This window comes from Anolis sagrei, chromosome Y (assembly GCF_037176765.1).
Source record: "Anolis sagrei isolate rAnoSag1 chromosome Y, rAnoSag1.mat, whole genome shotgun sequence".
NCBI lineage: Eukaryota > Metazoa > Chordata > Lepidosauria > Squamata > Dactyloidae > Anolis > Anolis sagrei.
The window spans coordinates 6,869,253-6,894,308 of record NC_090035.1 but is presented as its reverse complement, the minus strand read 5'-3'; the positions used below and the strand labels follow the sequence as shown (position 1 = coordinate 6,894,308).

Genomic DNA, 25,056 nt, shown 5'->3' with positions numbered 1-25,056 from the left:
CATGAAGCCAAAAAGACCAGGGATTAAAACCCACACAAACCAACTAACCAAAAGTTCCTCAAAGCAGACAAGAGCAAAGTAGACAACAATTTCCCAAAGCGGACGAGAGCACAAAGCTCGAGGCCTGGAGGCTGCTCCCGTGAAGCCCTAAAGCCCTGCCTTCTCCCACTAGTGTTCTTTCTGGCACTCACTCTGAGCTCAAAACTACTTTTATGTCAAAGCAAAATCAAGGCTGAGTGATGGCTCTTAACTCAAAATACTCTTGTCGAGGTTCCACTGTACAGTTTAAAAGCAGTTAAAACAGCAGTTTCCAACACTGACGGCCGCTGCAGAAATCTCACATTTAACCTCCGCAGATCAACCATGTGGTTGCATTCCTCCATGTTTATCCTTCATCAACACCTCAGCAACAATGTTCAGACAGATGCTTCCTTGAGTCATGCAGTTCCTTCTCCTGTTCTGGTTTGATGTAGAATTAATCTCTGATAAAGCCAGCTGCGACGGAACACATTGCTTGCTAATAAGTGTGGTCTTTCAGTTCCCATCTCTGAATTCACACAGCCTGTCTTCCAAGACATTCCTGCATCTTCTAACCCAGAGTTTCTCAAAATGTTTTGGACTTCAGCTCCCACAATGCCTAACAGCTGGTAAGATGGATGGGATTTCTGGGAACTGAAGTCCAAAACATCTGGAGGAAACAAGTTTGAGGAACACTGCTCTAACGAAATCTATGTCTCTGTTATTGTTTATTCATTCAGTTGCATCTGACTCTTCTTGACCTTCTGGAACAGCCCAGGCCAGAGCTCCCTGTGGGCCGTGGCCATCCCCAGCTCCTTCAAGGTCAAGCCAGTCACTTCAAGCCACACCGAGTCCCTTGGGGAGATGGTAGTGGGGTACAAATAAAGTGTTATTATTATATTATTATTATTATTATTATTCCTGTCTTCTCATGCTACCCCTCTATTCTGCTTTGGTTAGACCATACCTGGAATATTGTGTCCAATTCTGGGCACCACAATTGAAGAGAGATATTAACAAGCTGGAATGTGTCCAGAGGAGGGCGACTAAAATGATCAAGGGTCTGGAGAACAAGCCCCATGAGGAGCGGCTTAAGGAGCTGGGCATGTTTAGCCTGAAGAAGAGAAGGCTGAGAGAAGATATGATAGCCATGTATAAATATGTGAGAGAAAGCCACAGGGAGGAGGGAGCAAGCTTGTTTTCTGCTTCCCTGGAGACTAGGACGTGGAACAATGGCTTCAAACTACAAGAGAGAAGATTCCATCTGAACATGAGGAAGAACTTCCTGACTGTGAGAGCCGTTCAGCAGTGGAACTCTCTGCCCTGGAGTGTGGTAGAGGCTCCTTCTTTGGAAGCTTTTAAACAGAGGCTGGATGGCCATCTGTCAGGGGTGATTTGGATGCAATATTCCTGCTTCTTGGCAGAATGGGGTTGGACTGGATGGCCCATGAGGTCTCTTCCAACTCTTTGATTTGTAGCATAACAATAAAGGAGGCCCATGAGGTCTCTTCCAACTCTTTGATTCTATGATTCTATGATTCTATTATTCATGTTGTGACCAACGTACTTCATCTTTGCCTTTAATATCCTTCCCTCTAGTGAGCAGACAGGCTTTATTTCCTGGAGTATGGACTGGTTTGATCTTCTTGAGGTCCAAGGCATTTCAGAATTTTCCTCCAACACCACAGTTCAAAAGCGTCTATCTCCCTTATGATCCAGTTCTCGCATCCATAGGTTACTACAGGGAATACCATTGCTTTAACTATGTGTATCTTCGTTGACAGTGTGATGTCTCTACACTATTTTATCTTCACTAATATCTCTACTGTCACATTTTATGTGATTGTCCATTCTAGACACCATAAGTTGGACTAGATGGCCCACGTGATCTCTTCCAACTCTATTATTCTACAAGCCACATTCTTTTTAATATTGGGAGTTGAAATTTCTATCAGTCCCTGAAAATGTAGATTGCAGCTTCTAATATATTCAGGGGTCTGGAAATGTTTTATGCAAGTCAAGCAGGGGTTCTTTTTCATTCCTCTGCAAAGTTGTGTTATATCTTTAATCGTTGTCTTCTTTTATTTAAAAAAATGCGCATGGCAAAGTTGAGTTTTCATCTTCCGTCTCCCCTCCTCTCCCTCCCTGCTTTATTTCCTTTCTCCAAATGATTATCTCCCGACTCCTTTCCCTTTAAAAGAGCAAGAACCCATTTCAATTATTTATGATTTTGATTTAAGCCTTTCTTTATCCTCACAATTTTATTGTGACTAATTTAATTTTGGGGCTGTGCTGTCAGATCTTGCCTTCCGCAGTATTTCAAGCCACAGTTTCTTCTAGTGCAGACAGGGCTTAGATATAACTCAGATAAAACAGAAAAACAAACACTAGGAGGGAAAAATCCTTAAAGTCACATTGCAACTTTGATTAGTAGCCTAGCCGGTATGTACGCACTTCCTTGGGATGTTTATTTATTTATTATATCTTCTTTGTAGTGGGCTGCTGATGAGCAAAGCTCACAAAATGAACAAGTGGATAAAAGGGATATGTTACAAGTTGGTTATTGTGATGGCATGCCCAAGCCTTTGGGAAAACCGTATTGTCTGGCTTTACTCGGGGGCTATCTGATGCCTTCTGTTGAGATTAAGACCCTTATCAGACAGAGGTACTTTGAGGCAAGGTGAAAAGATAACCAAATGAGTTTACTGAAACAAGATGAATAAAGGGTTAACCACCCAGGACTATCATAAGGTAACTTATAACAATACATTACAAAAGGAAATCTTGCTGGTTGCAGTCATCTTTCTGGAATCTTAGAAAGTCTTTTACCTCTGGTGTAAAGCGGTGGATTATAAGTTGTTGCTTGCAAACTGTCTTAATCTTCTCTCCTGTGAAGCTTAGGCTGGCAAAAGCTTCTGTGTTCTGTCGCCGCTGGGCCTGTAATTGGTTGGCTTTAAAAATAGGATGTGTAACCTTTGCCCAGCGGGAAGCCAGGGGCCTAAGGAGAAGTTCTCAGAGGTTTCCACTACAAAGAATCTTCAGATGGCTTGAGAAGTACAACAAAGTCTTTATTAATGAACAATCAAACAGAAACTTCTCGTCTTCAGAAAGCTAAACAAATGCTTCCAGGCTTTTATGCAACTGGTGACTTCCTAAACTTGCCCACGAAGGACAGGCAACTGTCTTCAATAACTTCTTTTTTACTTTAAAGGAAAGTCCCCTTTTTAACTTCTCTGAGGCCGACTGTAATCTAACCCTTACTGATGTGGGCTCCGCTACTGGGTTGAACTGCTTCTCGAACGCCGGGTGGACCTACCAGTAAAGGCTTAGATGTTCTCCAGCTGGAATTCTTTGGTCTTTAGGGCTGTTTCCCTGGAAAGTCTTTGGAGACTCTTAAAACTCCCGGAAATTCTTGAGGGTTGAAGCTTTTGTACAGGGGAAGCTTGCACACGTCCTGTACTTTAGCTTTCCTTGCTGAGACTAACTAAAAAAATGGCTCCCTTCCCTTTCCAATTGCCCTGAGCAAGGGGCGGGACCAAAACTTAACGATGAGGTGACTTGCCCTATGACTGCATCCAAAGGAAGCCACCCATCTGCAGAATCTTAGGAACCTAGGACTGCAAGCAAACATTTAATACAAAGCAAATAAAGGTGGAGCTCCTGGTACAGCCGTACCAGCACAACTATCATAAGGTAACTTAAAACAATACATTACAAAAGGAAATCTTGCTGGTTGCAATCATCTTTCTGGAATCTTAGAAAGTCTTTTGCCTCTGGTGTAAAGCAGTGCATTATAAGTTGTTGCTTGCCAACTGTCTTAATCTTTGCTCCTGTGAAGCTTAGGCTGGCAAAAGCTTCTGTTTTCCCTTGGACTGTTGGTATAATAATACTGCTAAATGCTGCAGAAGGTGCTAAGAATGCCTGTTTTGGATTGCTAGGCCTAGGATTCCAAACAATATCCAAGCCTCTAAAAGACTGTGTCTCTACCGTAGAAAGAAGGAGTCTAGCAAAGAGCTCTGTGCAGAGAAAGAAATAGACCAACTAAGACTGGCCTCTGAGGGGTCCTTTTATCCTCCACCCAAAAACTGAGAGAGGAAAGTAACTACACTATTGGAAAAGCCTATAAACAGGGGAGACTGAAGCAGAGGAGAAGGCAGAGCCAAGGCTTCACAGTTATCCGTTACTATTATTGTGCCTTTTTATACAATGAGCCACTCTCATTTTGAGTATTTACTCCGAATGTCAGCTTGGCCGACAACATTTTGGAATTTATGAAACTGTGCAACAGCAGGAAGGCTTCCTAACAGGAAGCTAAGTGTGCCAAGTGATAGAATAATTCATGAAAAGGCTGGAGATCCAAAATGGAAGGGAGCCATTTCTTAATTAGCAAGGGACCGGAATGAAAGGAAAGGTGCAGAGAGGGATCAGCAAGGATAGAGGAGCTTGTGTAAAATGGAGAGTTCTCCGTCAGTTTTCTTGACGGCGTCTCTCCTCCCAGCTAAACTCTTCTTTAGTAGCACTTCAGGACTCAATTAGGCTCATCCATTTGCGCACATAAAAAAAATTGTAGGGTACACAAGGAAATAATATCCCCTTGGACACTCTACAACTTGGCATGAGGTACAAATCTGGAACCTGCTTAGTACAAAAGATCATGCTAGACTATCATTCCGGGAGAGATAAAACCATTTATTTTGGAACACGAATTGTTTCCCACAAACCTCATCACGCTGGGTAACTATATAGTCCTTTTTTCTGTGTGCTTAAATTCTGAGTAATTATCAGAAATGTGGATCTCGTAATTCCCAGCTGTGTGTTAAATTTAGGCATTTCTATTTTAGGGTTTAAGTAGGTTAAACAGTAATAAGGGCACAAGGAATCTGATGTAATTCATCCAGGAATCTGCCAGCGGTGATTATAATATGTGTTGAAAAGGCCAGTTGGTAAAAATTATAGTTTAAAATCGACTTGGATAATAAATATGGATGAGTGTGATATTGTAGAGGAAAGACAATGTAGACCTTGGAAAAGGAAACGATCGTTCTGAAAAATATACTGGAGAGCCGAGCATGTTAGTTTGATATGGAAGAATGGTTGGCAGAGAGATGTGAAGCAGAATTCTACTGATAGTTGGTCACCAGGAGAGGTGGCTAAGTTCTCATTGCTTTTCATAAAAGGCAAAGAGCTAAAGGGCATCTGAGATGACTGAGCCGTAATTATAATAATTCTGATGTATAGGGATTACTACATGACATGCTGTTGATTATAATATGGTTGAGAGACTATTATAATTAGGTGGTCCTGTAGAATAGTAAAAAGAGATAGATGACAAGAGGGACATGATATGCTGAATAGATTAAAAATGGCTGCGGCTCAAAATATACTAAATGAAATATAGAATAGAGAGTCCCACAAATACCAGACTGGTCTCTCATAAACCAGTATGGTTGATGGATACTCTAATGTCATTCCTGGCATCATGGTGATAGTCATTATCCAGTTCTGGTGTGCAAACACATAATCTATATCAGTGTTTCTCGACCTTCCTAATGCCAAGACACCTTAATACAGTTCCTCATGTGGTGGTGACCCCCAACCATAACATTATTTCGTTGCTACTTCATAACTACTGTTATGCATCATAATGTAAATATCTGATATGCAGGATGTATTTTCATTCACCGGACCAAATTTGGCACAAATACTCGATATGCCCACATTTGAATACTGGTGGGGTTGGGGGGATGGACATTTTAGTCATTGGGGAGTTGATTTTGTCATTTGGGAGTCACCTGCAATTAAAGATCATTCTGAACTCCACCAACAATTGAATTGAATCAAACTTGGCATACAGAACTCCCATGATCAACAGAAAATACTGGGTTTAGTGGGCATTGACCTTGAGTCTTGGAATTGTAGTTTACCTACATCCAGAGAGCACTGTGGACTCAAACAATGATGGATCTGGACCAAACTTGGCACGGATACTTGATATGCCCAAATTTGAACACTGGCGGAAGTTTGGGGGAAATAGACCTTGATATTTGGGAGTTGTAGTTGATGGAATTTATAGTTTGCCTACCATCAAAGAGCATTCCAAAATCCACCAACGATTGAATTGAATCAAACTTGGCACACAGAACTGCCATGATCATCAGTAAATACTGGATAAGTTTGGTGGGCATTGACCTTGAGTCTTGGAGTTGTAGTTTACCTATATCCAGAGAGCACTGTGGACTCAAACAATGATAGATCTGGACTAAACTTGGCACAAATCCTCAATATGCTCAAATGTGAACACGGTGGAGTTTGGGGGAAAATAGACTTTGACATTTGGGAGTTGTAGTTGCTGGAATTTATCAAAGAGCATTCTGTAGCCCACCAATGATAGAATTCAGCCGAACTTCCCACACAGAAATCCATGACCATCAGAAAATACTGTTTTCGGATGGTCTTTGGCGACCCCGCTGACATCCCCCTCACAACCCCCCCCCCCCAGGTTGAGAAACGCTGATCTATATACAGTACAGAAATTGTTCATGCTGTTCATGTCTTGAATGCCCTTGACAGAGGTGGCATTAAACAATACCCTCCATTTTCAATAGTTAAGAGGCCCACACCCTACACAAATCCTTTTCAGCGCACTAGAGCCATTATGAGTCATAAACTCCCATAAAATGCCTCTGGTCTGAATGTTTAGTAAGTTGCATCAGTGATGCGTCAAGAAGTAAAATGGCCCCTCTCATGTTCCTAACCCATAGCTGCATTATACTTCTCCAAACAGTGTGGGAAAGCTTCCCTTGATGTCTTCATGTAGTCCCAGCAAAGATAAACGGAGGTGGTTCCAAACTCTGGTTTTATTAGCTGCAGTTGTTATAAATTTTTTAAAGGGTAGCGCATCCCCGCGCCGGCAGAGCAGCAGTTTGGGGAAAGATTTGTGGCAGATTAGATAAGCACGCATTTGTTGTGTTAGTGGCCATATGAAGATTAAGCATTGTCATTGCACTCATTAGGAAACAGGACTAATTTTTTTTCCTTCTAAAAAGTACATACAATGTGTTCCTAATATTCTTGGTCATCCCTTAATAGGATATTTTTTTACTGGCATTTCAGTGGGAGTTATGAAAGCCTGCCACTACATAAAATGAACAATTGTGCTTTAAAACATATACTAGGGCTGGAAATGAAACTTGGACAAAGGGGAATACAAGGGGAAAACAACCAAGATACAAACAAAAATTTCCAAATGGTCTGTTGGGACAGAGCGGCAACGCGAATCCCAATGATTCATTGCCAATGGCCATTTGGTTAAGGGCAAGGACAAGATCAGCAGAAACAAATAGCACAGCGGAGAATGCATTTCACTCTTATTAAGGGACTGGTTGTCCTTTCTTTTATAAGTTACAAGATTTTGTCAAACATTTTCTTTTAACACAGGAACTTGAATCGAATGTCTGTCCAAAACCGAGAGCTATAAACAATGATACCTCGTAAGAGAGGGAAATAAAAAGTACCATGGTGGCAAAAGAAGGAAGCAAGAGAGAATGAGAGGGAGAGAGAGAGAGCAGAAGAAGAAGGGCAGAACAGAAGATAGGGTTTCTGTTCTGTCACGCGCTGGGCCTGTAACATCTGTACTTTTCTATAGGACGTATACTTTAAGCCTAGCAGGATGCCAGGGTGCCTCAAAGAGAGGTTCTCAGGGATTTTTCTGAAGTGATGGTCTTTAGAGTCTTTAATGATACAACAAAGTCTTTATTATGGAACAAACAACAAATCTTCAATGGTTCAAACAACACTTCGAGGCTTTCTTAGTCTAGTCCTCAATGGGCTGGTACCTGACTTTGATTAACTATACTTTCTCTGTAGGAAAAAAACCCCATTTAACCTCTCCCAGGCTGTTTACTATCTATTCCTCATCGGTGGGGGTCCTACTACCGATTCCAAATGCGTCTGGGTATCGAGTAGACCTACCAGCCGAGGCTTGTGGATATTTCAGATGGAGTTCCGTGGATCTGTCGTGCTGTCCTCCGAGAATTCTTTGAAAACTTCAGGGCGGTTTTCCCTTTGATTGCTGTGAGGCTGAGAGGCTGTGAGCTCTCAGCCAGAGCCTTGGGACCTTTTCCCTGGAATTTCTGTTTCCCCGGATGTTCTTGCGAAAAGAAGCTTTTCTACGGGACGAGCTGGTCTACGTCCTATAGTTTAGCTTCCTTATGAGAGACTGCCCAAAAAAAAATGGCTCCTTTCCCTCCCAGAGCCCTGAACAAGGGGCTTAATTATGATGGACAGGAGGCCTGCCCTATGATTGCAAACAGAAAGAAAATAAAGTTGGAGCTCCTGGTACAGCCGTACCAGCACAAGATAGATGGATGGATGGATGGATGGATGGATGGATGGATGGATGGATGGATGGATGGATAGATAGATAGATATCTTGATCCATGATGAACAAATATAATCATAAGTATGTGTTTTTGTGTGCATGATGCTGTAAGCATTCTTCTTTCGGTGCCGTAATATACAGTAGAAACACAGCAAAGGACAATGATACATGTCATTTTGATCTGACTCTTCTGTGGAATCTGTGCGAGTTCCAAGCAGGAGGAGCGTGGACTTTTTAAAAAGCTTTGTATATCAAAAGATAGAGGTGGCCAGCTCTTGCTGGACAAACTTATGAGCTTAAATTTTTGTCATCAAAGAGGGTGAGGACACCTCCCATTTGGGGGACAGAAAAAGAGTTTCAATTCATGTATGGAAAGATCAATTTTGGGCCTAGGCACAGAGTTCTGTTGCCTCGCAGCCGCTCCCCTCCTACAAAATATTGAGGAATAAAAACCCGCGGAGGAAAAATCTATAAGTTAATGATGTTTTCAGAAGATAGAGAAAGGAATACTATTTTCTCATAAGCCTAGATTCCCACTTTTTAATGCCCCCTCCCTTTTTGAGACCCCAGGAATAAAGAGGGAAATGCATCAAGGGGTGACCCAAGGGGACGGTTTCTTCTCGGCATTTCTCCCTTTGAGCGTACAATCAGGGCATCTTTCCTGCATCTGCAGCTTCTTCGATGTCTCAATTATGAATATTTTTCTGAAACTTTAAGAATGATAGATGCTGATCGAAATGCTTAAATGTTAACATTATTGCTTGCTATATAATCTTAAATGGAATATTTTAGAAAACATCAAACATTTATGCAGCTCCCTGGGAGTTTCAGTGGGGATGGTGCTCCACACAAATATCAGAGCTACTTAGCTGATGATTAATTTTATTTATTCATTAAAATATTTGTATCCCACCCCCACCAAAAGATGAGAAGTTCTACTTATGTGATTGCTTGAGATCATTGCTATATATTTATGGGGAACTTCTCCCTAGGGTTTCCTTTGCAAGACATACGCTCTGCTTCCTCTTGTGGGAGTATGGCCCCTCCTACACAGCCATCTAATCCAGATTATTAAAGCAGATAATCTACATTTTTTTCATCTGTTTGTTTTGTTCTGTTAGAAATGTAATCCAATGGTATGGTTGCTGATGACACGATAAATAAATAAATCTACATTATCTGCTTTGAACTGGATTATATGAGTCTACACTGCCAAAGCAGAAAATCTGGATTTTATATGGCAGTGTAGAATGGACCCTTTTTGGATATGCACTGAAATTACCTGCAAGAAAAATAAACAAAAGTATTACAAGAACATGTCAATAAACTATACTGTTCTATATGATTAATAATACATCAAAATAATTCTGTAGCCTCTGACTCAATAAACATGACAGATGTTTCCAATTAGAAATATCAATAAGCTTCTCTCTCTCTCTTTTATATACACACGCACGCACGCACTCACACACAGACATATATAAACAAACAAACATGTCTGTGCTGGTACGGCTGTAGCAGGAGCTCCAACTTTATTTTCTTTCTGTTATCTGTTTTGCAGTCATAGGACAGGCCTCCTGTCCATCATAATTAAGCTTTGGTTCTTCAAGCCTCGGCTGGTAGGTCTACTTGATACCCAGACGCATTTGGAGTCGGTAGTAGGACCCACGCCGATGAGGCATAGATAGAAAGCAGCCTGGGAGAGGTTAAAAAGGGTTTTTCCTACAGAGAAAGTATAGTTAATCAAAATCAGGTACCAGTCCATTGAGGACTAGACTAAGAAAGCCTTGAAGTGTTGTTTGAACCATTGAAGATTTGTTGTTTGTTCCATAATAAAGACTGTTGCATCATTAAAGACTCTAAAGACCATCACTTCAGAAAAAATCCCTGAGAACCTCTCTTTGAGGCGCCCCTGGCTTCCCGCTGGGCTTAAAGTATATGTCCTATAGAAAAGTACAGCTGTTACAGGCCCAGCGCGCGACAGAACAATGTCAGTAACTTAAAGCCAGATATATTCTGAGAGGAAGAAATACATTATGTAAGAGCAAAGGAATCTAAATTTCCATGACTGAAAGACATAATTGAGAGGTTTTAAATATTACCTCAAGACCTATTGGCTGGCGGTTTAGGATCCTTCTACACTGCCATATAATCCAGATTATCAAGAAGATAACCCACATTATCTGGTTTTAACTGGATTATATGTCTATACTGCCCTATAATCCAGTTCAAAGCCAGTAATCAGGATTTTATGTGGCAATGTAGATGGAGACTTAGAAACATTAAAGCTTGAACACAAAATTAGTCATACTAAGGCCCCATCTACACTACCATATAATCCAGTTTGAACTGCTTTATAATAGTCTAGACTGATATAATGCAGATAGAATTGCATTGGCCTGGATTATATGAGTATGCACTGCCATATTGTCCAGCTCAATACAGTTAATCTGCATTGCGAATCTGGATTAGATGGGAACCTAAGATATCCATGGAAACCAGTGATATGGGGAAGACGTATTTGAATGGAATTGGTTTATTTCAGTTAAATAAATCTAGATCTTTCGCTCCAAAAGAAAGATCTGATCCCTAGCAACCCTGGCAGATTTTGATGTCATTTTTTTTAAAAAGTCCAGTACCTTGGTTGCAATAATTAAATGCAGAACATTTAATTGGTTCCCATCAAACAAGACAAAGCACAGCCTTTGGACCATTTCTCTGTGAGCATATAGAGTCCTACCACTGTATTCTCTTATGCCAGAATTGCAGCCTTCTCCGCTCATCTGAATATTTGGATTCATTTATTATGTAATTTTAGTCTGTCATTATTTCACTCCTTTCAGATACACAGTACTTTCCAAGAGGAATAGAATGGCTGCTTGGAACAACATTTGGTCCAGTTGAAAGATTGTCAGGGATAATTTCAGTGCGAAATAGATGCCTCGCGAGGGAGTTAATGGGTTATTGTAGTATCCCACTCCATCTTGGGTCACCCATTTGGACTTGGGCCTTGGTGATTAATAACAGCTGTTAGTTATGGCAAAGACACAATAATAGCCCCTGGAGATTTTTTTTTTAAAAGTATTGGGAAAAACACAGATTGTTCCAGCTGGAAACCACAAGAGAGGGCTCGAACGGTAGCCTCATACATTTGTGCCTATCTTATCTTCATCTCTTCTGGAATAATTACATAAGCATCTAAAGCAGTGTTTCTCAACCTGGGGGTCGCAAGAGGGTGTCAGAGGGGTCGCCAAAGGCCATCAGAAAACACAGTATTTTTAGTTGGTTGTGGGGTTCTGTGTGGGAAGTTTGGCCCAATTCTATAATTGGTGGGGTTCAGAATGCCCTTTGACTGTAGGTGAACTATAAATCCCAGCAACTACAACTCCCAAATGTCAAGGTCTATTTTCCCAAGCTCCACCAGTGTCAACATTTGGGCATATTGAGTATTCATGTCAAGTTTGGTCCAGATCTATTATTGTTTGAGTCCACAATGCTCTCTGGATGTAGGTGAACTACAACTCCAAAACTCAAGGTCAATGCCCACCAAACCCTTCCAGTATTTTCTGTCAGTCATGGGAGTTCTGTGTGCCAATTTGGTTCAATTCCATCGTTGGTGGAGTTCAGAATGCTCTTTGCTTGTAAGTTGACTATAAATCTCAGCAACTACAACTCCCAGATGACAAAATCAACCCCCCTCCCCCCCCCCCAACCACACCAGTATTCAAATTTGGACGTATCGGGTATTTGTGCCAAATTTGTTCCAGTGAATGAAAATACATCCTGCACATCAGATATTTACATTACGATTCATAACAGTAGCAAAATAACAGTTGTGAAGTATCAACAAAAATAATGTTATGGTTGGGGGTCATCACAACATGAGGAACTGCATTAAGGGGTCGTGACATTAGGAAGGTTGAGAACCACTGATCTAAAGCAATGTTTCTCAAACTTCCGTGACCCCTTACTCCAGTTCCGTATGTTGTAGTGACCCCCAACCATAAAATTATTTTCGTTGCTACTTCATCATTGTAATTTTGCTACTGTTAGAGTCGTAATCTGATATGCAGGATGTATTTTCATTCACTTGATCAAATTTGGCACGAATACCCAATATGCCCAAATTTGAATATTATTTATTTATTTATTTAATGTATTTATATTCGGCCCTTCTCCTCACCCCGCAGAGGACTCAGGGCGGATTATAGTGTACACATATATGGTAAACATTCAATGCCGATTTTGACATACAACATATACAGACATAGACAGAGGCTATTTAACTTTTTCTGGCCGCCAGGGGAGCTGTTACTTTCATCGTCCATCTGCGACGCTGATGAAGCACTTCCGCATTCCCCGCATGCTTCCCCGCTGGAATGCTTTGCTGGGGTCTTCTTTATGGCCTCATAAATCAGTTAATTTAGCCTCCCCACACTTTAAGGTGGTACCTAATTTTCCTACTTGACAGATGCAACTCTCTTTTGGGTTACAAAGGTCGACAACAGGCTACACACAATTGGTTGGAAACCCACTCCAACCCGGACTGGCTTCGAACTCATGACCTTTTGGTCAGAGTGATCTTAATGCAGCTGACACTCAGACAGCTGCGCCACAATACTGGTGAGGTTGGGTAGGAGGATTGATTTTCTCATTTGGGAGTTCTAGTTTCTGGGATTTATAATTCATTTACAATCAAAGAGCATTCTGAACTCCACCAACGATGGAATTGAACCAAACTTGGCACACAGAACTCCACAACCAACAGAAAATACTGGGAGGGTTTGGTGGGCATTGACCTTGAGCTTTGCAGTTGTAGTTCACCTACATCCAGAAAACCCTGTGGACTCAAACAATCACAGGTAATTAGATGCCCCTGCCTGTATCCTCTCTGTTGTTGTACTGTTGCAATTTTAGAGTTTTTTAATACTGTTAGCCAGATTTTGTTCATTACCTCTCAACAAAAGTTTGCCCCAGGCACAGTCAGGGCATTGTATGCTAATCATGGTGGTCTGTTGAAACATTCACACCTTGCTCCAGCAGACAAGAGTCCTTTGTCCCACCCTGGTCATTCCACAGATATATAAACCCTTTTTCCTAGTTCCAACAGACCTCACTACCTCTGAGGATGCTTGCAATAGATGCAGGCAAAACGTCAGGAGAGAATGCCTCTAGACCATGGCTATATAGCCTGAAAAAACCTACAACAACCCACTATTAATTATGTGAACTGGTGAGTTGAAATGATAGGTGTCACACTGATATCTGCCATAAACATGTTGCTACCAGCGCAAACTTTGTGAGAGGTTGCTTAGCTATGGCAAGCATCCTCAGAGGTAGTGAGTTGAAACATTCACACCTAGCTACAGCAGACAAGAGTCCTTTGTCCCACCCTGGTCATTCCACAGATATATAAACCCTTTTTCCTAGTTCCAACAAACCTCACTAACTCTGAGGATGCTTGCCATAGATGCAGGCAAAACGTCAGGAGAGAATGCCTCTAGACCATGGCCATATAGCCCAAAAAACCTACAACAACCCAGTGATTCTGGCCATGAAAGCCTTTGACAATACATATAATTAATATATTGTGTCCAGATTCTGATGTATTTTTAAAGCTTCGAATGTGGAACTCTCTGTGAAATCAGCCTTTGTGCTATTTGGGAGGTGGCCTCACTATTTTCTTGGATTGCAACCAAAAGCGTTTTCTGCCCAATCCTTTTTTTCATGACTAACTTTTTTCACTTTGCTTTTCCTCATATGTCTGCCACTTCATATACATATATATTATTTGTATTAATAACTGCCATCTACAAGGGAATACTGGAGATCAATAATGCCTTTAAACTGATGTCATTAAAAGGCTATAAACTGTGCAAACATCTAAGTTTATTGGTTTCACTCTGTAGGTTTAATTTTCTGGGGAATACGGCTTCCTGAAGCTTCTGCTGCAGAAATATTGAAAATGGAGATTGCAGTTTTTTCCAAAGATACATATCAAAATCCATAGGCTGAAGGATCATTAAGACTCATGAAGAAGAATGGTAGAGCTCAGGCGGCCGGAGTCAGAAATTGGTAGAAGATGAAATGGGATGCCTGTGATTTGTGCAAGATCAGCAATGGTTTCTTGGAAAGCAGTGACTATTTGGTTCCATGAAGAGAGTTCAGTCTTGGGCCCAGTCCTGTTCAACATTTTTATTGATGACTTGGGTGAAGGTTTAGAGGCTATGGGTTGTTGTAGGATTTTTCGGGCAGTATGGCCATGTTCTAGAAGCATTCTCTCCTGAAGTTTTGCCTGCATCTATAGCAGGCATTTTCAGAATTTGTGAGGTCTGTTGGAAACTAGGAAAATTGGGAAAGTCTAGGGTGGGAGAAAGAACTCTTGTCTGTTGGAGCTAGGTGTGAATGTTTCAATTGGCCACCTTGATTAGCATTGGATGGCCTGACAGTTTTTAGGTCTGCCCTGTTACTGCCTGGGGGAATCCTTTATTGAGAGGTGATTAGCTGTTCCTAATTGTTTCTTGTCTGGAGTTCCCCTGTGTTTGAGTTTTGTTCTTTATTTACTGTTATAATTTTAGAGTTTATTTAAAATACTGGTAGCCAGATTTTGTCCATTGTCATGGTTTCTTCTTTTTTGTTGAAATTGTGGATTTCAATGGCTTCTCTGTGTAATCTGTCAGGCCCAGTATTTTAAAAACCTCTAAAATTATGCTGAAAAACCTACAACAACCCAGTGATTCCAGCCATGGAAGCCTTCAACAATACATTTAGAGGGTGTGTTTATCAAGTTTGCAGATGACACCAAATTGGGAGGGAGAGCTAATATTCCTGAGGACAGGAGCTTGGTAGATGCAGGGAATGCTGTAAATGGTTATCTTGTAGTCCTTGAGACAGTAAATTATCTTCAAATACTGTCCAAATGAAGTCCAAATGGTATCCAGTTCAAAATATAATCCAAATGATAATACTCTTTTAAAACTTGCAGGCCCCATACCATTTCTAAGTTGCTGGAAATTGGGGTGATGTATCACTGCCAACTGGAATGATGACATACACGGTCCTCTCCTGTCCCAGTATGCCCAGCTTTAAGGAATGGTCTGGATGTATCATCCCTTCTGCTCTCCAGCAACTTGAAAATGGTTGTGATGCAGGGAAGGAGGATGCGGTGTGGCTTCAAAAGAGCTGGTGTTTTGAGGTAGCATTGAAATATGTAGTTATATCTCCTGATGCAGGATTTTGGCCCTGAAATAACATTTTCACTCATCTCTAATTCGGCACAAAGGATGGACCCCAAGGTACAAAGGGATTGGGACATTATTACTGTATCAAAGAAACACAGATATCTATGAACAATAACAAAATACAAGTTGCAAAGCGTTATCAACACAGAACTGTGTTAACATAAAGCGTGTAAATACACTGCACATGAATCACAAAACAAAACTGAATGTTACTTAGTTATCTTGTAGTCCTTGAGACAGTAAATTATCTTCCAATACTGTCCAAATTAAGTCCAAATGGTATCTAGTTCAAAATATAATCCAAATGATAATACGACAAGGATCCCCGGTTGAGGTTGCCTTGTTTCGGGGGACTTCCCCTTCTTCAGGGTTTGTCTTCTTTATGAAAGTGGGTGGTTCACACCATACATCCCTACATGGGTGATAACAACATAATAGATATGCCAAAAAAGGCACCCAAACCAAAAACATTCAGTGATAATAACATGCATTCCAGTGAGATAGACTACACACAAATTATTGTTGTTGTTCATTCGTGACCTCATGGACCAGCCCACGCCAGAGCTCCCTGTCGGCCGTCACCACCCCCAGCTCCTTCAAGGTCAGTCCAGTCACTTCAAGGATGCCATCCATCCATCTTGCCCTTGGTCGGCCCCTCTTCCTTTTACACACACATTTTACACACACATTATTACTCACACTATAAATGAGACGACGCTGGCCCTACAGTTAGGTCTTCAGTAGTGAGCAATGCAGTTACACATTCATTCAAATTCATGTGCAGTGTATTTACACGCTTTATGTTAACACAGATCTGTGTTGATAATGCTTTGCAACTTGTATTTTGTTATTAGGTTCTTGTGAGTTTTTTCGGGCTATATGGCATGTTCTAGAGGCCATATAGCCCCAAAAAAACCCACAAGAACCTAGTGATTCGAGCCATGAAAGCCTTCGACAATATTTTGTTATTGTTCATAGATATCTCTTTTTTTTGATAATGCTGTAAATGGAGCAAATCATAATTTCAGGAAGGCAAACTAGTCAAATGTGGGCCAGGCAATGCTACTGTTAGGTGGATCTGTAATTGATTAAGCGGCAGAACTCAAAGGGTGCTTCTCCTCAATGGTTCATCTTCTTCATCCTGGAAAGAAGTGGCTATTTGGTGCCATGAAGAGGGTTCAGTCCTGGGCCCAGTGCTGCCCAATATTCATGACTTGGATAGAGGTTTGGAGGGAATGCTGATCAAGTTTGCAGATGGGACCAAATTGGGAGGGAGAACAAATATTCCAGAGGACAGGGTCAGTTTTCAAAAGGACCTCAACAGATTAGAGAACTGAATGGCCAAAATTAACAAAATGCATTTCAACAAGGATAAATGTAGGATACTTCACTTAGGCAGAATCCCACAATCCCAAGATACAGGATGGGTGATGCCTGGCTCGACAACAGAGATTCATGTGGAAAAGGTCTTGGAGTCTTCAAAGACAGCAAGTTGAACAAGTGATGCAGCAGCTAAAAAAGCCAATGGGATTTTGGTCTTTCTCGGTAGAAAAATAGTGTCTAGATTGAGGGAAGTACTGATGCCTTCTATTCTGCTTAGGGCAGACCTTACCTGGAATAACACCGTGTCCAATTCTGGGCCCTATAAGTCAAAAGAGATTTTTTTTTACTCTGAGCTGGAAGGTAGAGTTGGACAACTGAAAGAATCAAAGGTTTGGAGACCATGAATCCCTATGAGAAGCACCTTAAACAACTGGAACTGTTTAGCCTGCAGAAGAGAAGGTTGAGAGGAGAGCCATGTATAAATATATGAAAGGATGCCATAAGGAAGAGGGAGCAGGCTTGTTTTCTGCTGCCCTGGAAACTAGGACTCGGAGCCATGGATTCAAATAAGAAGAAATTAGAGTCCACCTGAACATTAGGAAGAACTTTCAACGGGGGAACTCTCTGCCACAGAATGTTGTGGAATGTATTGTCGAAGGCTTTCATGGCCGGAATCACTGGGCTGTTGTAGGTTTTTTCGGGCTATATGGCCATGGTCTAGAGGCATTCTCTCCTGACGTTTCGCCTGCATCTATGGCAAGCATTATGCTAATCAAGGTGGTCAGTTGAAACATTCACACCTAACTCCAGCAGACAAGAGTCCTTTGTCTCACCATGGTCATTCCACAGATATATAAACCCTTTTTCCTAGTTCCAACAGATCTCAATACCTCTGAGGATGCTTGCCATAGATGCAGGCGGAACGTCAGGAGAGAATGCCTCTAGACCATGGCCATATAGCCCAAAAAAACCTACAACAACCCAATGTTGTCGAAGTTCCTTCTTTGGAGGCCTTTAAACAGAGGCTGGATGGCCATCTGTCAGGGATACTTTGTGCTTTTCCTACATAGCAGAAAAGGGTTAGATTCGATGGCCCATGCAGTCTCTTCCAACTCTATTATTCTATGATTCCAAGTAGTTTAACAATAGCAAGTAATTAAATGACTTACCTTATACAGATCATTTCTTTCTTAGTCTCATATAAAACCTAAGTATATTTGGTTGCTCTTTATCTGTACTTTGTGCAGCTCTGCTGGCCAGTTTTATGTCTGAATCTCTGATCCAAAGCATCTTAGAAATGAATGTATACTTGAAAATTGTGATCTTGGGAGACTGTGATTGCCTCTCCTCTCACAAGCTATCCTTTGACTCTCATTCATGAACATGTGAAGTTACAGTAAAATAATTAAAGCTGGAAATCTGCTTATCTCTGGCTTAAACTGACAGCTTAGACACTGTCCCTCTCTTACTAATTAAACCATATACCATCACTTACTACAAGCTTTAGCTAGAGCAGTTTGTGCTGACCTTCAGAGCTCTGTATAGGCCATAGAATAAATAGTAGCATAGAATTGGGAGAAACCAGAAAGGCCATCTAGTCCAGTCCTTTGTCATGCAGGAATATACAATCCTGGACAGCTGGAGAGCATGGAAATGGCACTTTTCAAAATATCAGCCCCAGGCTTTGTGATGTGCAGTAATTATTAGCACTGCTTGGGTACATGTACATGAGACATCAGCTATATATTTAGTAGGCTTGCATGTGGATCCGTTTTAGCCATTTTCTTTCGGCCAATCTGACTTCTTTGGCTTGGTTGAATGCCATAAATCAGTGGTTCTCAACCTTTCTAATGGTGTGACCCCTGAATACAGTTCCTCATGTTGTGGTGACTCCCAACCATAACATTATTTTTGTTGCTACTTCACAACTATAATTTTGCTACTGTTATGAAGTGCAATGTAAATATCTAATATGCAGGATGTATTTTCATTCACTGGACCAAATTTGGCACAAATACCCCATACTCCCACATTTGAATACTAGTGAGGTTGGGGGGGGGGGGGGGGTCGATTTTGTCACTGGGGAGTTATAGTTGCTGGGATTGATAGTTCACCTAAAACCAGAGAGCATTCTGAATTCCACCAATGATGGAATCGAACCAAACTTGGAACACAGAACTCCATAACCAACAGAAAATACTGGAAAGGTTTGGTGGGTTTTGGAGTTGTAGTTCACCTACATCCAAAAAGCACTGTGGACTCAAACAATAAGGGATCTGGACCAAACGTGGCACAAATACTCAATATGCCCAAATATGAACGCTGGTGGAGCTTGGGATAAATAGATCTTGACATTTGGGAGTTGTAGTTGCTGGGATTTGTAGTTTTCTGAACACCACCAATGATAGAATTGGGCCAAACTTCCCAAACAGAACCCCCATGACCAACAGAAAATACTGTGCTTTCTGATGCTCTTTGGCAACCCCTCTGACACCCACTCAGGACGCCCCCCAGGGGTCCCGACCCACAGGTTGAGAAACACTGCCATAACAGCAAGGGTCCAGCCATTGCAGTTTCCCATCCGTAATGGGACCATGTGGTAGCCAATCACGGCTCCTCCTCCCCTTTTTGAGAGCATGCAGCATCCAAAGAGGCTACCGCGTGCTCCTCTTCACATGGGGTTTCCCTATGAGCCCTACTTGTTTCGCCAGTTGGAGTAGAAGAATGCCATGATGTGTCTTATGCAAACCGTGTGTGCTTCCTTAACCTCATTGCTGAAGGGGGGGGGGGGGGAAGGATCCCAGCAAGGGTGCTTCCTTAACCTTGTTGCTGTAACCCAGGCTCCCTTGAAGGGAAGAAAGGAAAGGGTCCCAGGAATAGAAAGGGGAGCCTTGTAACTTCCCCATTGCTACCAATGGGCCAGATTTAGCTGTACTTTTCAGCTACAGAGCGAAAACTGTTTCTGACTACTCACCCATTTTCTGGGGGCACACCAAAATGGATACGAGAATCTAATGGAATCCAGCCAGCAGAAATGGATTGAGGTTCAGCCAAAATTTTATTTATTATGTCATCAGCAACCAGACCATTGTATTACATTTCTAACAGAACAAAACAAACAAACAGATTAAAAAAACGCAAATTTTGCAAACTTGGTAGTTGATTAAATGTCCTTTGACCAGTCTCTGGCCACTTGGAGTGCCTCTGGTGTTGCCGCAAGAAGGTCCTCCATTGTGCATGTGGCAGGGCTCAGGTTGCATTGCAGCAAGTGGTCAGTGGATTGCTCTTCTCTGCACTCGCATGTCGTGGATTCCACTTTGTGGCCCCATTTCTTGAGGTTGGCTCTGCATCTCGTGGTGCCAGAGCGCAGTCTGTTCAACACCTTCCAAGTCGCCCAGTCTTCTGTGTGCCCAGGAGGGAGTCTCCCATTTGGTATCACCCACGGATTCAGGTGCTGGGTTTTAGCCTGCCACTTTTGAACTCTTGCTTGCTGAGGTGTTCCAGCGAGTGTCTCTGTAGATCTAAGAAAACTATGTCTTGATTTAAGTCGTTGACGTGCTGGCTGATACCCAAACAGAGGATGAGCTGGAGATGTCTCTGCCTTGGTCCTTTCACTATTGACTGCTACTTCCCGGCGGATGTTGTGAGGTGCAATACCAGCTAAGCAGTGTAATTTCTCCAGTGGTGTAGGGCGCAGACACCCCGTGATAATGTGGCATGTCTCATTAAGAGCCACATACACTGTGTTAGTGTGGTGGGATGTGTTCCACACTGGGCATGCATACTCAGTAGCAGAGTAGCATAGCACAAGAGCAGATGTCTTCACTGTGTCTGGTTGTGATCCTCAGGCTGAAAAAACTTTCAGCCAAAATGCACAAGCCTAATATTTAAGAAAAGGAACATAGTCACAATCAAAATTACAGTGAATATACGTGGTATCTTGTGATTACCATAACCGCATTTTGATCTAGTTGTAGTCATAAAGTGTTGATCAGTATTGTTAATGCCACTAACGGAAGGAGCAGTCCAAGTCGTACCCTAAAAGATAAAAAGTAGTTGAAATGTTCTCTGTTATTGTAACTTCTGCAGCAACTTCTGTTATTGTAGGTTGCTTCAAAAGTTAGTGTCCTTTTATAATTGTAATAATAATTATAATAATTTTATTTACATATCTTGCCTGAAGGCAGTCTTTAATGTTTCAGAGATCTAATTCTGAAGAGTGCTATGAATATTGAAAACTTGCACTCCGTTCCCCCAATCGAAGTCGGTTCGCTAATTGACATTCTGTGGCTTCCTTTGAATGTTCCACATTTCAAACACAACGTGATGAAATCTGTTTACAGCCCACTTGTTATGATGCTTATAAAAACTTCTGTGTACTATTTTCTGATATAGATTTATTCTTGTGCTATGGTGCTTTATACCCAAAGCTACATGGGATGGTGTTTGGAAGCAGAGGTGGTCCCTTCTATAAAATGTGTTGCTGTAAATAAAAACCTTTATGAACCTCCCGGGATGAGTTTTCTAAGAGGAGAATTAAAATGTACCCTCATTCATGCCTGTGAAATGAAAAGGGCCTGTACTCTGATGTTAATTTGCTGTGTAACACTCTAAATATAAATTGGTACTTGCTCTCTACTCCTTGAAATTTATATTTATTATCAGATATAATTGTTGGGGTTGTTTTATGAGGCTATCACTTAAAAGAAACCGTAAACCCAAAACAGAAGTCAAGCTGGTTAACACTGCAGTAAATACATTCCTCCTAGTTTCATAAATAGGTTTAGCATAGAAGGTTGAATTCCTCTACTGGTGTGAATAGGGATGCCTTTAGGCACCAGAGATGGAAAGATTTATTACAATGCAAAAAGTTTTGGGAAGCCCAGAAAAAAAGAACGAGGAACTTCACAATACTTGTTTGATACTTATTCTGCGCAGAATTTGGATATCGTGACTTGGACATAGTGACTTTTCGCAAAAAACAACAATTTGTACACAAAATTCTGTTCTTTGCACAGAATGATTGATTTGCAAAGAATTAAATGATTTCTGCACAAAAAAGAATGAGAAAATTCACAATACTTGTTTGATCATTATTCTGTGCAGAATTTGGACATAGTGACTTTTCACATAAACCAACAATTTGTACACAAAATTCTGTTCTCTGCACAGAATGATTGATTTGCAGAGAATTAAATGTTTTCTGCACAGGAAAGGCATTCATGTTACAGCAAACAGTATTTCAGAATTGAAATATTATTTTCCATGGGAAAAAAAGAGAAATCCCTGAGCAGAATGTGATTAAAATTTTTGTACAGAATACAACCAAGATTGCAAATAGTCTTTGGAAACTGTACATTTTAAAGACCATCTTCTAACACCGTGATGGCAAACCTATGACATGCGTGTCAGCACTGACACACGTAGCCATTTTTGATGATGCGCAGCCGCATATAGAGAAGTATGGGGTCGCGTGCCAAGGACTTTTCGTCCTTGGCTCCTGCAAGGCCAAGTGTAATAGTCGAGGATGAAACATTTGCTGTAGTGTAGACACGATGTGCCGGAGGTCTGTAGGCCAAAGCGTCTAGTTCTGGGACTTCTGGTTAGGCCGTTAGGGAATCTTTGTCCTCACTTCCAGCCGGCAGAGCAGCATTTTGGGGGCCCTGTGATTGCCATTATCAGCAACCTCATAACCACAGCAACCCTCATGCAATCTACTGTCCTGGGGTGTCGTGGATATCTAATTTACCATCGTTACTGAAATAAGTGAGGGGGAGGCTGGGAGAGGCAAGGGTCTGTGCTATGGGTGCCATTTCCACCATTAGAAACAGTGGCAGCTATCTTAATTTACACTAAGCAGGTAAGTTAAACAATTAGTTTTTGGTTTATTAGAAATTGTATATTATAATTATACCTTTTTGTTATTTAAACTATAAATATTACAAAATTAGGTTTTTCCCCCCTCAAAGTGACACCCCACCCAAGTTATGTTTGGTTGTTTTAGCGAATTTTGACACACTCAGCTCAAAAGGTTGCTCATCACTGTTCTAACACATGTCTGGGCAAACTGGGGCCCTCCAGGTGTTTTGGACTTCAACTCCCACAATTCCTAACAGCCGGTAGGCTGTTAGGAATTGTGGGAGTTGAAGTCCAAAACACCTGGAGGGCCCCAGTTTGCCCAGGCCAGTTCTAACAGACACCAAATAGTTAGAAGAAATTGTTTTTTTATTTGGGAAGATAGCAACTGAAGAACAGCATCCTTCTTGGCACAGTGTGAGTACACAAGTGGATTAGATCAATCCCGACAAGACAGAGGTCCTTCTGGTCGATCGAAAACCGGATCGGGGTATACGGTGGCAACCTGTGTTGGTTGGGGTTACACTCCCCCTGAAGTCACAGGTCCGCAGTTTGGGAGTCCTCTTAGATTCATCACTTACGCTTGAGGCTCAGGCGTCGGCGGTGTCCGGGAGGGCTTTTGCACAACTGAGACATGCACCAACTGCGACCGTACCTCGTAAAGGCTGATCTGGCCGGGGTAGTCCATGCCTTGGTCACCTCTAGATTGGACTATTGTAATGCGCTCTACGTGGGGCTGCCCTTGAAAACGGCTTGGAAATTTCAGCTAGTCCAACGGGCGGCGGCCAGGATGTTAACTGGTGCTCCTTACACAGAGAGCTCCTGTTTAAGGAGCTCCATTGGCTGCCATTCATTTTCCAGTCCCAATTCAAGGTGCAGGTGCTCACCTACAAAGCCCTAAACGGTTTGAGACCTGCCTACCTGCGTGACCACATCTCCGTCTATGAACCCACATGCTCTCTTCGTTCATCCGGAGAGACCCTGCTCACAATCCCACCTGCGTCGCAAGCGTGGCTGGTGGGGACGAGGGACAGGTGGGGACGAGGGACAGGGCCTTCTCTGTGGTAGCCCCCCGACTCTGGAATTCCCTCCCCAAGGACATCAGACAAGCCCCTACGTTGGCAGTCTTTAGGAAGAGCTTGAAGACCTGGCTATTCCGGTGTGTCTTTCCAGAATAGGAAACCCCAGCAACACGTCCCAAAAGCACTTTATTAGAGATTAATATTGTCCGCACATTGCACCTATCCAAAATCCTTATATCACTCAGCATACTCAGCACTTTTAATTTGTACCCAGTACATTTGCCCGGCCTAGTTTTATGCGTCACGGTGTGGTGTTTTTACTGTTTACTGTTATTGCTTTAATGTTTTTGATTTGCTTTGGTTTATAAGTAATTGTTATAGTGTTGTTTTATTGTGGCCTTGGCCTTTGCAAGCCGCACCGAGTCCTTCGGGAGATACTAGCGGGGTACATAACTAAATAACTAAATAAATAAATTAGCTTGGCTTGTATCAATTCATTCTCTGACACTGTTCTGGTTACTCTTTCTTAAGAGCCACCATATTTTACTGTTGAACCCGAAAGCCGAATTGTGGTGGAAGTGGAGAAGACGGTGTCCATCCCGTGCCAGGCGATGGGTAAGTGAGGGGTGAACAACGGCTGCGGTTTTGACCATTTAACCTCTTTATTAAAGTTGCTGTTGGCTGCATGCGGGAACTGTGTTTTGCTTGTTTGTTTATTGCTTTATAAAGTGCAATTCTCTAGGTAACACACTCGGTAGAAACAAAATTAAAACAATTTTTTAACACATCCAAAAATGCATCAAAAAGGATGAATCATGCCTGTCTGCTTCTCTTGAGTTGTTTGTGCTTCTTGCCTGAACGGATGGGTTCAACAAATGTGTTTGACTAAAAGGGATTAGTGTCTTGATCCGAGTGAATTAATGGAAGCAAAATAGTGGCTCTGGGACCCATAACTGGGGCTTGTGGAGAAACAATCAATAATTGCAATAGTTAAAGCGCCTTGTTTCTTAAAATTATAGTGCTTCTGTAGCAGAAGGAAAATGTCAGGGAGAGGAACATTTAAGTGTAGTTACACTTCTGTGGTTGCAAACTCTCCGCTGCACTTTAATTGAAAGGTGTTTGGAAATCACTAAAACCTTCTAAATATTTAGAATTCCATTTAAAATAAAATGCTTTCCAAGGACTAATTCCAAGCATACTAATTAAAACATAGCAA

The 25,056-nt window shown here is 41.7% G+C and overlaps 1 protein-coding gene across 5 annotated transcripts in view; it reads left to right on the top strand.

Annotated features, from left to right (window-relative positions):
- The window catches only part of LOC132772495 (protein sidekick-1-like), a 1,018,253-nt gene that overhangs the window by 522,454 nt on the left and 470,743 nt on the right, over window positions 1–25,056 (top strand). For all 5 annotated transcript variants that reach the window (XM_067461407.1, XM_067461410.1, XM_067461408.1 and 2 more), the window contains exon 8: window positions 24,372–24,455. In XM_067461407.1, the coding sequence (XP_067317508.1) occupies window positions 24,372–24,455 (84 nt within the window). The remainder of the gene's footprint in view (window positions 1–24,371; window positions 24,456–25,056) is intronic.